This window comes from Astatotilapia calliptera, chromosome 23 (assembly GCF_964374335.1).
Source record: "Astatotilapia calliptera chromosome 23, fAstCal68.1, whole genome shotgun sequence".
In the NCBI taxonomy this organism is placed as follows: Eukaryota; Metazoa; Chordata; class Actinopteri; order Cichliformes; family Cichlidae; genus Astatotilapia; species Astatotilapia calliptera.
In genome coordinates, this window is record NC_137443.1 from 47,377,251 (window position 1) to 47,389,770 (window position 12,520).

Below are 12,520 nucleotides of genomic sequence, written 5' to 3' on the forward strand. Positions count from 1 at the left end.
ATCCGAGCAGGCAGGAGGACGGGCAGATGGCAGATACAAAACGTAGCAACCTGGGCACACGGAGGCAGAGTTAACACAGTTCATGTAACACTTAGATATATACAAAGCTTTGCAGGGAGCCTAGTAACCACTGAGGGTGACTAACGGACTGGCGTGGAGCAGCCGTCAGCGCAGGGTTAAATAGTCCTCCTGGCGCCTGGAATGGGATGCAGGCGTGATGGCCCAGCCCGGGGGTGTGGCCACCGGGCATCCCACACACTCCTCAGACACAGAGCCACGGACCATGACAGAGTCAGTGACTGTTTACTGGTTATCGTTAAAAGTATTTAAAACTGAAAGGATCAGTTTAAAAACGGATCACAGTGTCATTAAAAAATGAAAAGTAATGAGTTAAATGAATGTAATCATGAGCATGGATGGAGAGATGGAAGCTTTGTGTTAACTTTGGGATAAGATCACACATTCCTAATATTCCTGCAGAATTTAGCACCATGTAAACTTGCATGAGAAGGACCTGACTTGGACAAACCTAATCATCTTTAATACCATTTATGTTCCTGCTCAGCCCAGCTGCTCATTTCTGACCAGGTGTCGTTGGTAGCCTCCATTTCTTTTGTCTTTATCTGAATTTTGTCGGCCCGTTTCTTTGTGTCTGGCGATCACATTGAGCTCTGTGACACTGAAAAGGTTGCATGGCCAGTTTTTCATTTCACCAAGTATGAAAGTTTCAGATAAACGTTGAATTAGTTCATTATTATACCCTTCAGAAGGCAGATACAGTGATGGACATGCAAATCCTTTAGATATCATATTGTTCTTCTTCTACACACCACACATATCACTCATTGTTTTCTGAAGTCACACAAATGTGCGTCAGTCTGTTTATCTTCAGCACACAAACACACACAGAGCAGAGCCTCTTTGAAGTGGCAGTCACGAGGGGCGAATGACACAGCAACCATTTAGCTCGTTCTGGCTGTGTCGTCCTTTCCTGACACAGCGGAGATGAAGATGCTGCGCTTTGTTCTTTTTGAATATTATGATAGCGAGAGGAGTCTAAATTCATGTTTTTAATTTTGTTCAAATGAATCCAACTCATTTACTGAGGTTTATTTTTTGTTCCTCTCAAAGGATTTCCCATCTTCTTGCATGTAAATGTACCACTCACAGCACTATTTAACTATATATACACTGCTATATGTCTTTATTACTGGGCTCAGTCAGATTTATTTAGGCTTCGTCATCTGCTTGGTGCACATGAAGAAGCAGAAGATGAGTTTCATCTGGAAAACGTGCTTTGGTTGGGCGACCGTGCAGGCTTAAAAAAGCACACTCCTTACTTTTCCAATGAAAAGGCTTTTACAGTGAAATAAAAACATTATGTGGGACAGTGTTGTCTGTGAACCTGTTCTGTCACAGTGGCTTTGACAACACGACATCAAAACCAAACGAGCGCGATCATCATTTTTTGTGTTCAAGACTGCGTGTCTCCATACTTGGATTAAAAGAACTTGTGGGTGTAATTGTTACTTACTGAATACTGTATTATGCATAAACCTTGAAATCACTGCTCTTTACATGTAGCCTCTGAATATAGGCTGGTACGTCAGCCTAACCAACACTTCTTTGTGATGGCTGATGTGCATTTCACTCATGTGTTGCCTCTCTGTCCCCTTCTAGCCATCAGACCCAGACAACATGCTGGGACCATCCCAAGATGGCTGAGCTCTACCAGTCTTTGGGTGAGAAACTTCCTGCTTATGGACGTTTTTGCTCTTTTTGACTAAAGTCTTTGAAACAGGTGCCACATGATCCACATACTGGAGAAGATGGAAAAAGATGCTTGGTCATTGGGGGTCGTCTGATTCTCTGTGTTACTGTAGGATTTCTGCCGTACTAAGCACCTTCGAGGTGGCTGTTATAGACATAGAACTGAACTGAAGAAGCACTACTGGCTGAAGTGAAAACACTGATAAAACTAATGCTCTCTTCCTCGTATTCCTTTCTCTAGCCGATCTGAACAATGTTCGGTTCTCAGCCTACCGCACAGCCATGAAGCTCAGACGCTTGCAGAAGGCTCTCTGCTGTAAGTACACTTTCTGTCTGTACACTTCTCCTGCATCTGTGTCACACAGGGACTTTGCCTCTGGGTTTAAGTCCTTTCCTCCCAACACAAGTGTGTCTGTTGTTGTGTTGATACCCTCCCACACCTCCTTCTCTTTCTGCTCTCTCTGAATTTTGTCTTGACCTTCTCTGCACTATTACTCTTTTACTCTCTGACTCGGCCTGTGTGTCCATGTGAGTGTTTATTCTACAGAATGAAAGCTGTTTGTAATTTAAGTGTATCAGAATCAGAATACTTTATTTTCCCTCAGGGAATTATGTGGGTTACAGTTGCTCCAGTGCAGTAACAGACTAGACTATCTGTTACAGATTTACAAATTTAATAAATAGCACGATATATACAAATCGCTCAATAATAAACATCAAGGATTAATAGAGGTGATTATAAATATCAAGAATATTGACAGCAACATGACTGAGTAGAAAAGAGAGAGTGCAAGAGGGTGTAGCTATTGCAGTGTTCACAGTGTGTTAGGTGGAGCAGTTGTACAGGGAGCCACAGGCAGGAATGACTTCCTGTGTCGGTCAGTGGTGCATCATGGGTAGTCTCAGTCTCTCACTGAACGTGCTCCTGTGGCTAGCCAGCACGTCATGGAGTGGGTGGGAGGTGTTACCCAACGTTGTCTTTATCTTGGACAACATCCGCCTCTCCAACACCACCTTAAGGGAGTCCAGCTCCATCCCCACAACATTACCGGCCTTGCAGATCAGTTTATTTAGTCTGTTGGCATCTGTAACCCTCAACCTGCTGTCCCAGCATGCAACAGCATAGAGGATCGCACTGGCCACAACAGACTCATAGAAAATCCTGAGCATTGTCCGACAGATGTTGAAGGACCTCAGTCGCCTCAGAAAAAAGAGACACCCCTGGCTCTTCCTGTAAAGTGCTGTGGTGTTTTTAGCCCAGTCCAGTTTATTGTCCAAGTGTACTCCAAGGTATTTATAGTCCTCCACAATGTCCACATCCACCCCCTGGATTGATACAGCTGAATTAGTGTAGCTGGTATTGTTGTCACCTCTGGCAAGGCGAGATACATTCACCGAACTTTAGAGCCTAAGCACAGTTGTACATTTCACGAGTATTCATGTCAATAAATATTGATGGGATGCTAGCTTAAAAAAACAGATTGCATGTTTGTGACAGTGAGCTGACCCACAGCGCGTAATCATGTGTCAACACCATGTGCTAACAGAGCATGGCGACAGCTACAGAAGATTGCAGCCATTTCTGGCTATAGTTGCAAATTGCAGTCAAGTGAACTAACATGACTGAAGCAGTCCAGTGACCACAATGATACAATGAATGGTTTCCTTTCTCACTCGCATTCTCATGGTCAGTGTGACACATGTTTTTAAAGCTTTTACTATGTTTATAATAGCATAATGCTGGGGTCGCAACCCCGGGCACTCGTGCCGCAGCATGCGAAGGGTTAACTGATGTCACGACACGCAGAAAGTGGATTTTTTTTTAAAAATGGCCGGGCCACCACTGGTGCACATCGCAAATTAGCTCGCGTAGACACATTAGTTGTGCCGCTTCTTAATGACGGTCTCTTAGCCAACAACCCCAACTGCCACATTCAACTTGTAACTGGCTAAAACTTAGCCTACCGGTGAGAGCGACGTTGCTAGCTCACAGTTTTTTCAAGCGATGTTGAAATTTCCACATTCCGACTCTTCAAAAGCTTCAGCAGCTGTCCGCTCAGCGCAGCATCAGCACCACGGAGATACACGGATACATCCGTAGACTCGAGACAGATCAAACCAGAAGCTTTAATGAGCAGCTGGATTTGTCTCTCTTTAACCTGCTGGACACAGAGGACATCGAAATGCAGCTGATTGAACTGAAAAGCTCGACTCTGTCAAAGTTTGCAGAACTACGAAGCAGCTGGAATCCACAGCTGTGCATGTTCATGGAGCTGCACCTGCTGGACGTCACTACCTGACAGGTTTAACTGTCTTCAGAACATTCAGAGGCCTTATTGACAGTATTTGGCTCCACATGTCTGTGTGAGCAGGTTTTCTCTCACATGAGTCCTCAGGCAGCCTCTGAATGCTGGACACTGGGAGACCTGTGTCTCTGAGTGGGAGACCTGTGTCTCTGAGTGGGAGACCTGTGTCTCTGAGTGGGAGACCTGTGTGTCTGAGTGGGAGCCCAGGATCACATTAACATGTGTCTCTGTATTAACAAACATGTCATATTGTTTATTTTTCTTCACATTGTTGTGAACATTGTTGTGATAAACAGCGTGGCTCACTGTGAACTCTTATTAAACAGTAAACAGATACATAGCTCGTGCCTTGCTGCTAGCTGTTTTGTATGCATTCCACACCAAGTGCAGCGCTGTGTAGCAGGTTTGAGCCACTGCTCATTTCTTTCTTCTTTCCTCATTTCTTTATCTTTTGCTTCCAAGGAGCCAAACCTTCTTGTATTTTTTTAAAGTGGGTTTGAGATGTAATTTTTCAGGCTTTCTGGGATCTTGCAAAGTTTTCTTTCTAAATTGGCATGTGTATCTTCTCCCCCTTTTTAGTCCATCTGCACTTTTCACCTGTATTTGCTTTGGTGTTGTTTGCTGAGCCAGGTTGAAGACACACAGATTAATTTTTCAAACCTAACCCAAGGGTCAACGAAGATTGTTCACACATAACAGACTTGTTGAGACAAATAACAGTGATCTATCTTTACTATTTTTAGGTACTTTCTTACTAGCATCAGCAGCAACTGGTTAATTCTGTCAAACATGCCAAAGTTAACAGTTTGACTGGTATAATCACCAACAGGGTGATTCCCAAAGAGCTGTTGGCTTAAAATGTCAGTTGCTCAAAAACACAATTTGTTTCAATTCTTTAGTTGAAGTGACAAAAAGTACCAACGATAACAATGTTAGAAATACACAAAATAGTGTTTTTGCACCAACAAGGTGATTTGAAAGCAACAACTGGCCTAAATTCTGACATATCTCAGCATGATCAGCATCATCCCAAACACACTGCTAATGCAGTAAAACCATAGATAGAAAAACACTCGATAAAGATGCTAATGGGACACCTTACCGTTGCTCGAGACAGGCAGCAGTCTCCAGGAAACGTTGGACATGGAGGTCTGAGCTGACTCAGGCTGGAAGACGCCCATAGATGTGTGTGTACTGACTAACCGTGCCCCTGCCTGTGTGTCTTGTGTTTAGTGGACCTGTTGAGCATGCCGGCAGCTTGTGAGATATTTGACCAGCACGGTTTGAAGCAGAACGAGCAGCTGCTGGACATCTCTCAGCTGGTCGCCTGTCTCACGAGCCTCTACCAGCGACTTGAGCAGAACCACTCCCACTTGGTCAGTGTCCCGCTCTGCGTTGACATGTGCCTCAACTGGCTGCTTAACGTCTACGACACGTACGTGCAGCACCCTGAGCGAGCGCTTAAACACGTAGTGTTTCTCGGATGATTCAGATCCAGCGTGCTCTAAACCGTCTCTTTTTGTTGGTTGGCAGCGGTCGCACCGGAAAGATCAGATCTCTGTCATTCAAAACTGGCATCATCTCGCTCTGCAAGGCTCATTTGGAGGATAAATACAGATGTAAGTCAATGTGCAATGTTTTTCTGCCATTGTTGTGTCCTAATAATAAGTACTTGCTTATATTTCATCTCACAAATAAAATCATAAAAAAGGAAAATCCTTGTGTGGACTTTCTCTCCTTTTTCCGACCTCTCGTATTTTCTCTGCCTCGTCCTCTCTAGTCCTGTTCCGGCAGGTTGCCAGTGCGACGGGATTCTGTGACCAGCGTCGACTGGGGCTCCTTCTGCACGACTCCATTCAGATCCCCCGACAACTTGGCGAGGTCGCCTCCTTCGGCGGCTCCAACATTGAGCCCTCCGTCCGCAGCTGCTTTCAGTTTGTACGTTTCGTGAGGCTTGCCTCATTCACACATTCACACAGCGCTTTTTACTATGCTTTAAGTGCTCAATACCACTTAATACCACAGTAACATTCACACACATTCACACTACAATGGATGCATGGGAGAGCAACTTGGGGTAGTATCTTGTCCAGGGATATTTGGCATTCAGACTGGTGAAGCCAGGGATCGAATCACCAACCTGATTAGCAGATGGCTGCTCGTCCTGCTCTACAGCCATCGCAAATGTGTGGGTGTAGCTCAGGATTACAACCCATTCCAAGCTCTCTATGTACTGTTATGAGCTAATCTGAAGGTCACATGTACGGTTTTTAGCTGTTGACTGCAGAAAGTTGGCGACCTCTGCACACTAACGCGCCTCAACGTCAGCTGACCCTCCTCGACCATATCATGGCTGAGTTGCTGTCGTTTCCAATTTTCTTTTCTTCCTTTACATTTGTTGTGACCTTGCCTTTGACGTTGGATAAAAATGTAATCAGCTCGAGCTGTTATGGGATCACACAAAATTTGAAAATGAAATCTTGAAACTTGTGGACGCTTACGGAAGAGGATTAGAGCCTCTTTTCTTCTTTTCCAGATTTCTGAGAAAAAACTGTAACACCGTAACCTGTCATGTTGTTATTTCAGGCCAACAACAAGCCTGAGCTTGAGGCCACCATGTTCCTGGACTGGATGCGCCTGGAGCCTCAGTCCATGGTGTGGCTACCTGTCCTTCATCGTGTCGCTGCTGCAGAGACCGCCAAACACCAGGCCAAGTGCAACATCTGCAAGGAATGTCCAATCATCGGCTTCAGGTCGGTGCATTTTAACAGTTGCTGCAGTATTGCAATCTGTTTTACAATGCAAAGAATTCTCATAGTATTAAAGACTGATGTGTGTATATAGACTAAGAATGCCATGACTGTGAGTCTTGGCATTCTTAGTCTCAGGTCCAGAACCTGCTCACATCAGCAAATCTGAAATACTAAAAATATTCAAATGGTTTCATTTAAGACCCAAAACCTTACAAGTTGCATTCATCCAAACACAATTCTATAAATCTTGGGCTGCCCTGTACAAAGTAAATGTAAATAGAATAAAATTAGTTTCAGATCAAAACCGTAAATAGAAAACATATAAAATGTCCAAACTGAGAAATGTTTAAGAAAAATCTTAGTTCATTTTGGATCTGATGGCAGCTCCGTGTCTCCGAGTTGGGACAGCATCATCCGCTCCTAAATGTCTGGAAGCTAAAGAGACCAGTTTGAAGAAGTACTTATTTGAGAAAATAACTATGGAGTATAGATTACAATCAAGTGCAGAAAGTTACACTTGGTAAGATTTCTTGAAATAAAAAATAATATCTAGACTTTACATAAGTGACAAATATCTTAAAACAAGCGTTGAAGCGCTCAGTTTGAGACGGATAAACCTGAAACTAGTCTGTCAGTGCTTCTTCTTTCTTGCTTTGAGAGGAAATATCTCAAGGAGAAAATATCCCCCCCCCACTATACTGCCCACGTGTTACTTTTCATTCAACAAAAGTCCAAGTGGGAGGTCTGGGAACAAGGTTTCACAGCTAAAAATGGCTGTAAGATCCAATGTCATCTCAAATAGTGTCCCTACAGGTTTTATTTAACCTTGTGTGCATGTGAAGTAACTAATTTTGGGATATAGAAAGTAAGTAAGAAATAAGAGACATATTCTACATAGCAAAGGTTTAGACCTATAAGCACGGTGCTGATGCTGTTGGAGGCTAACCCTGACTTTTGTCAGGAGCGGTGATCAATTTAAACAGACTTCCAAAGGCAGAGAATAAATGTGTCACTGGGGCCATGGGCTGAAAGAATTTGAACTTCTCTCACCTCGGAGAGAGCAGAGCTATAAATTACCTCCTTGTATTGATCCCCTTGCCTTCTCTTTTTTTCCCACTGGCTTCTTCATCTCCTCTGCTCTCTTTCATTTACACTTGTTTTTCTCTCCTGTTCTTTCCTCCCAGATATCGGAGCCTAAAACATTTCAACTATGACATCTGTCAAAGCTGCTTTTTCTCTGGCCGTGTTGCAAAGGGGCACAAGATGCAGTACCCCATGGTCGAGTACTGCACCCCGGTATGTGAAGAAGTAATCTGTTCTGATACGGCATGTGTGTGTCTGCTTCTTCCTACGGAGGTAACGATGTCATCTTTGTGTCCTACCTCTCTCTCAGACGACATCAGGAGAGGACGTCCGGGACTTTGCCAAGGTGCTGAAGAACAAATTCAGGACCAAGCGCTACTTCGCCAAACACCCACGGATGGGCTACCTGCCCGTCCAGACCATCCTGGAAGGAGACAACATGGAAACGTGAGGCTTTCAAACACACACAGAGAAACACTTTTAATATCTTAGTGAGGACATCTCATTGGCATTATGCTTTCCCTAGCTGCTTATGCCTAACCCTGAGCCTAAGCCTAACCATGACCTAATTGAGCCTCAAAAATGCCTTCAAACCCGTGAGGACAAAAGCTAAATGCCGCTGCATGATATTAAGGACTGACCTGTCACATGATAGCGGTGTTTTATTATCCATATTTCTGTTCATTTTCCTGTGGACATTTGTGTTGTTTTATTGAAGGTCAACCAAAATATGTCCGATGTGTTTCTGTGTTTGTTTAGTGTGTGTGAGAGTGCTGTGCGTACACTCACACACTACAGCCTTACACTACCCGCCCGCATCACCTGCTTGATGCTTTCCATATTTCAGCTCCAATCATACCTGTATGTTGTCCATCCACTTCCTGTGTTTTTTTGTCTTGCAGTCCTGTCACACTGATCAACTTCTGGCCTGTAGACCATGCGTGAGTACCTGGCTCGTACACACACGCACACACTATACTTTCTGTCAGCCTCGTGTTTAGTTGCTCTTGTTACACAGACATGTAACCGAACCAGATGGTTTTTTTCTATGCTTCAAACACACACACACACACACACACACACACACACACGTTCTCACCTCCAGTCATTTCCGTCGTTGTGTTGTCGTCTTGTTCTCTTGATTTGTTATAAATGAACTCCACGTCAGGCTGGTACCACTATGGAGACAGTGTCCCTGCAGCTGTCAGCATCCCGCTGCTAATCAGCACAGACAGACTCTCATTGATCTGTGTGATCATACTCCAGGGAAAAATATATGCAAGGCTCATCTTGAAGAAAAAATAGCTTTAGTATAACACAAAAATGCTAGTTTAAGTGTATGTGATAAGTCAGTTCAGAAAATGCTGCGACCTCTGTTGCGTTCTTCACAGTGAGAGGCTGTTGGGTTTCAGTTTGCTGGCTCTGTTGGGAGTTTGAATGTTCTTCCTGGGTTGGTTGATAGGAGAGAGTGCTGTGGATAGAGTGAGCTGGAGCCAGATGAGTCGCTGTGGCGACCTCTAAAGGAAGCAGCTGAAAGAACAAGATGGTTTGGATAAAATGGGCTGATTTCTGCAGAGTATTTCAGCCTTTATCAAGTCACATGTCAAATATCAGGGGTGCGACGAGGTAAAGATACCTTAAATATACCCAGACATAGATTGAGCTTGGGCAGCAAACCAAGTGTTTTCATTTTCAGTGCCTCCAGCTGTTGCTGTATGGAGAGGAATATGTTATATTAATATAACCTGTGAATATGAAGCACAAAGTCCCAGCACTTGATTACATGACCACTGATTTCTCACCCATTTTGTTCCACCTCTCCTCCTAAAGCTGAGCAGACACTAAGCCCAACGACCACCAGCAGCCATAAGTTTGCGTGACATCATGCCAATAACCATTTTGATGGATGCTGCTCAATTTGTCTGCTGCTTTTTATACACTGCTCAATAAAAGCGAGCGTACACAAAACACATCAGCTCTCACGTCAGATGGGAAAAAACGAGCCAGATATCTGTAATGATGAGGACTGAGTAATGTCAGGAATAAAGGAGGGAAATGAAAATGATTACAGAGGGCTGAATTCAAAAACACCCAGAAAATCAAAGTGAGGTGCGGCAGGCCAAGCCGTTTTGTCCAAATTTAATTGCAGCAACTCAAAATGGTGCTGAGTAATATTGAATACGCGCCTGCCTGAAAACAGGCTGGGCTCCGAATCAGACATTAGGACAAGTGATGGGGTTCTGGGGGGTGTAGCTCAGGAGGTAGTGCTTGTATAAACGGGTGAATGAGGCTCAGTTTCCGTCCATTAGCTCTGGACCAGGACGTTACCAGCCTCCACGACATCTGAGGTGCAACTTGGACCTAAACATAATGTCCCAGAGGTATTTTATTGGAGCTGGGTGAGCTTGGTGTCATTTGTATCAGGTCCTTCATTCTCCATGAACTGCTTGCGTTCTCTCAGCACATGAAGTCCAAGTGCAGCTGTAAGACACGTAGTTACAGAACGTTTCACACAAACCTGCTCCTGGTGCTGTCGCTGCCTTCACTGCTCCGCTATGAATTCATGCAGCGCGTGTGTAAGTGTATGTATGTGTGTGTGTGTGTGCGTGTGTGTGTGTGCGTGTGTAAGTGCGTGTATGTGTGTGTGTGTGTGCGTGCGTGTGTAAGTGCGTGCATGCGCGTGTGTGTGCGTGCGTGTATGTGTGTGTAAGTGTGTAAGTGTGTGTGCGTGTGTAAGTGCGTGTGTGCGTGTGTGTGTGTGTGTGTGCGTGTATGTGTGTGTGCGTGTGTAAGTGCGTGTGTGCGTGTGTGTGCGTGTGTGTGTGTGTGTGTGTGTGTGTGTGTGCGTGTGTAAGTGCGTGTGCGTGTGTAAGTGCGTGTGTAAGTGCGTGTGCGTGTGTAAGTGCGTGTGTGTGTGTGTGTGTGTGCGTGCGCGTGTGTGTGTGCGTGCGTGTGTGCGTGCGTGCGCGTGTGTGTGTGTGCGTGCGTGTGTGCGTGCGTGTGTGTGTAAGTGCGTGCATGCGCGTGTGTGTGTGTGTGTGCGTGTGTGTGTGTGAGAGAGAGTTGTGATTAATGGGTTGTATTCATGAGCTCTCTCCTTGTTTCTGCTTCTCCTGGCAGGCCTGGATCTTCCCCTCAGCTCTCACATGACGACACGCACACGCGGATCGAGCACTATGCCAACCGGTAACATGACTGCAAACAGCAGTAGATTTATGTTTGTAATGTTTTGGGGGTTTTTGCATATTTGTTACAGTTACATGTTTGAATCATCAACCACATTTTAATGCTAGAGAAAGATAACCTGAGTAAATATAAAATGCAATCTTTGAATTACAATTTCAAATAAAGAAAAAAGCTTTTCAGAGCCTCCTGCCTCTATGTGAGATGCTAATCCCCCCTAAACCTAATAACTGGTTGTGCTGCTCTTGGCAGTGAGAACTGTAATTAAGCATTTGCAGTAACTGGTAAGGAGGCTTCCACTGGCCCACTCTTCTTTTCAGAATTATTCTAATTCAGCTGCATCGGAGGGTCACAGGGCCAACACACTCAGACAAGACAGATCCACACCCACCTTTGCACCTATGGCGCGTTAACCTAGCCCTGTTAAGTGCATGTCTTTGGACTGTGGAAGGAATTTGGAGTAACTTAAGTTTCAAATAAACGTGAAGTGAAAGTCCAACCGCTCAGTGTCCTCGTCAGCCAGGCTAGTTACCATGATTGCTGCAGAAGCACTAAACTACTGTGAACTGAATAAACTGAGTTTGCACTGCAAACTGTAATACGGCCAATTAAGTTTTTCATTCTACCAAACTGTATAGATTAGTGCAAGTTGTAGTTGAGGGGTCTCGTTTGAATGCAGCTGACCTGGGTCTGGACCCCCCAATGATTCAACGAGGGAGGGCATCTATTTTTTCACATGAGGCCAAGCAGCTGGGCAGCTTTTTTCCCTTTACAAATGAAATCATGCTGCTCTGTCTTTACTCTGGTTATCTTTCTGATACACTGCTCATGCTGGATATCTATACTAAAAAGGACTGGTTAATGTGTTAGCAAATAAAGGATGCCATATATTTTAATGTAAAGGAAAAACGATCGACCTACAGAGGGCTGAATTGAAAGACACCCCAAAAATCGAGTGAACGAACGATGCAACAGGCTCGTCCATTGTGCCGATATTTCAGTGCAGCCGTTCAGAATGTGGAAGAGTAGTCTGTAAGCCCCCCGTGTGCCACTATAATCAGAGAACAGACAGTGTCCTGGGTGATCTCCTCCCAGATCTGGTCCAAGGCGTTACTGATTTTCCTGCACGAATGAAACCGAAACATAGTGTCCCAGAGCTGTTCCACTGGATTTAGGACAGGCGAGGGGCAGTCAGTGGTGTGGACCCTTTCATCCTACAGGAAGTACCTGCACACTACATGAGGCCAGGCGTTGTCACGCACTGGGAACGAACCCAGGACCACCTGCACCAGGATAGGATCTGATAATGGGTCCGAGGTTTTCGATCCAATGCCTAAGGGCAGTCACGGTGCTGTAGAGGTTCATTGTCCCTCCATGGATCGGCCTCCGCAGACCATCACTGATCCACCACAAACCCAAGCATGA

The 12,520-nt window shown here is 44.8% G+C and overlaps 1 protein-coding gene across 5 annotated transcripts in view; it reads left to right on the plus strand.

Moving 5' to 3' along the window:
* The window catches only part of dmd (dystrophin), a 262,554-nt gene that overhangs the window by 231,710 nt on the left and 18,324 nt on the right, over window positions 1–12,520 (plus strand). For all 5 annotated transcript variants that reach the window (XM_080296865.1, XM_080296862.1, XM_080296864.1 and 2 more), the window contains 10 exons: window positions 1,681–1,742; window positions 2,012–2,086; window positions 5,310–5,511; window positions 5,610–5,695; window positions 5,857–6,014; window positions 6,663–6,829; window positions 8,014–8,125; window positions 8,223–8,359; window positions 8,815–8,853; window positions 11,033–11,098. In XM_080296865.1, coding sequence (XP_080152991.1) covers window positions 1,681–1,742; window positions 2,012–2,086; window positions 5,310–5,511; window positions 5,610–5,695; window positions 5,857–6,014; window positions 6,663–6,829; window positions 8,014–8,125; window positions 8,223–8,359; window positions 8,815–8,853; window positions 11,033–11,098 — 1,104 coding nt within the window. The remainder of the gene's footprint in view (window positions 1–1,680; window positions 1,743–2,011; window positions 2,087–5,309; window positions 5,512–5,609; window positions 5,696–5,856; window positions 6,015–6,662; window positions 6,830–8,013; window positions 8,126–8,222; window positions 8,360–8,814; window positions 8,854–11,032; window positions 11,099–12,520) is intronic.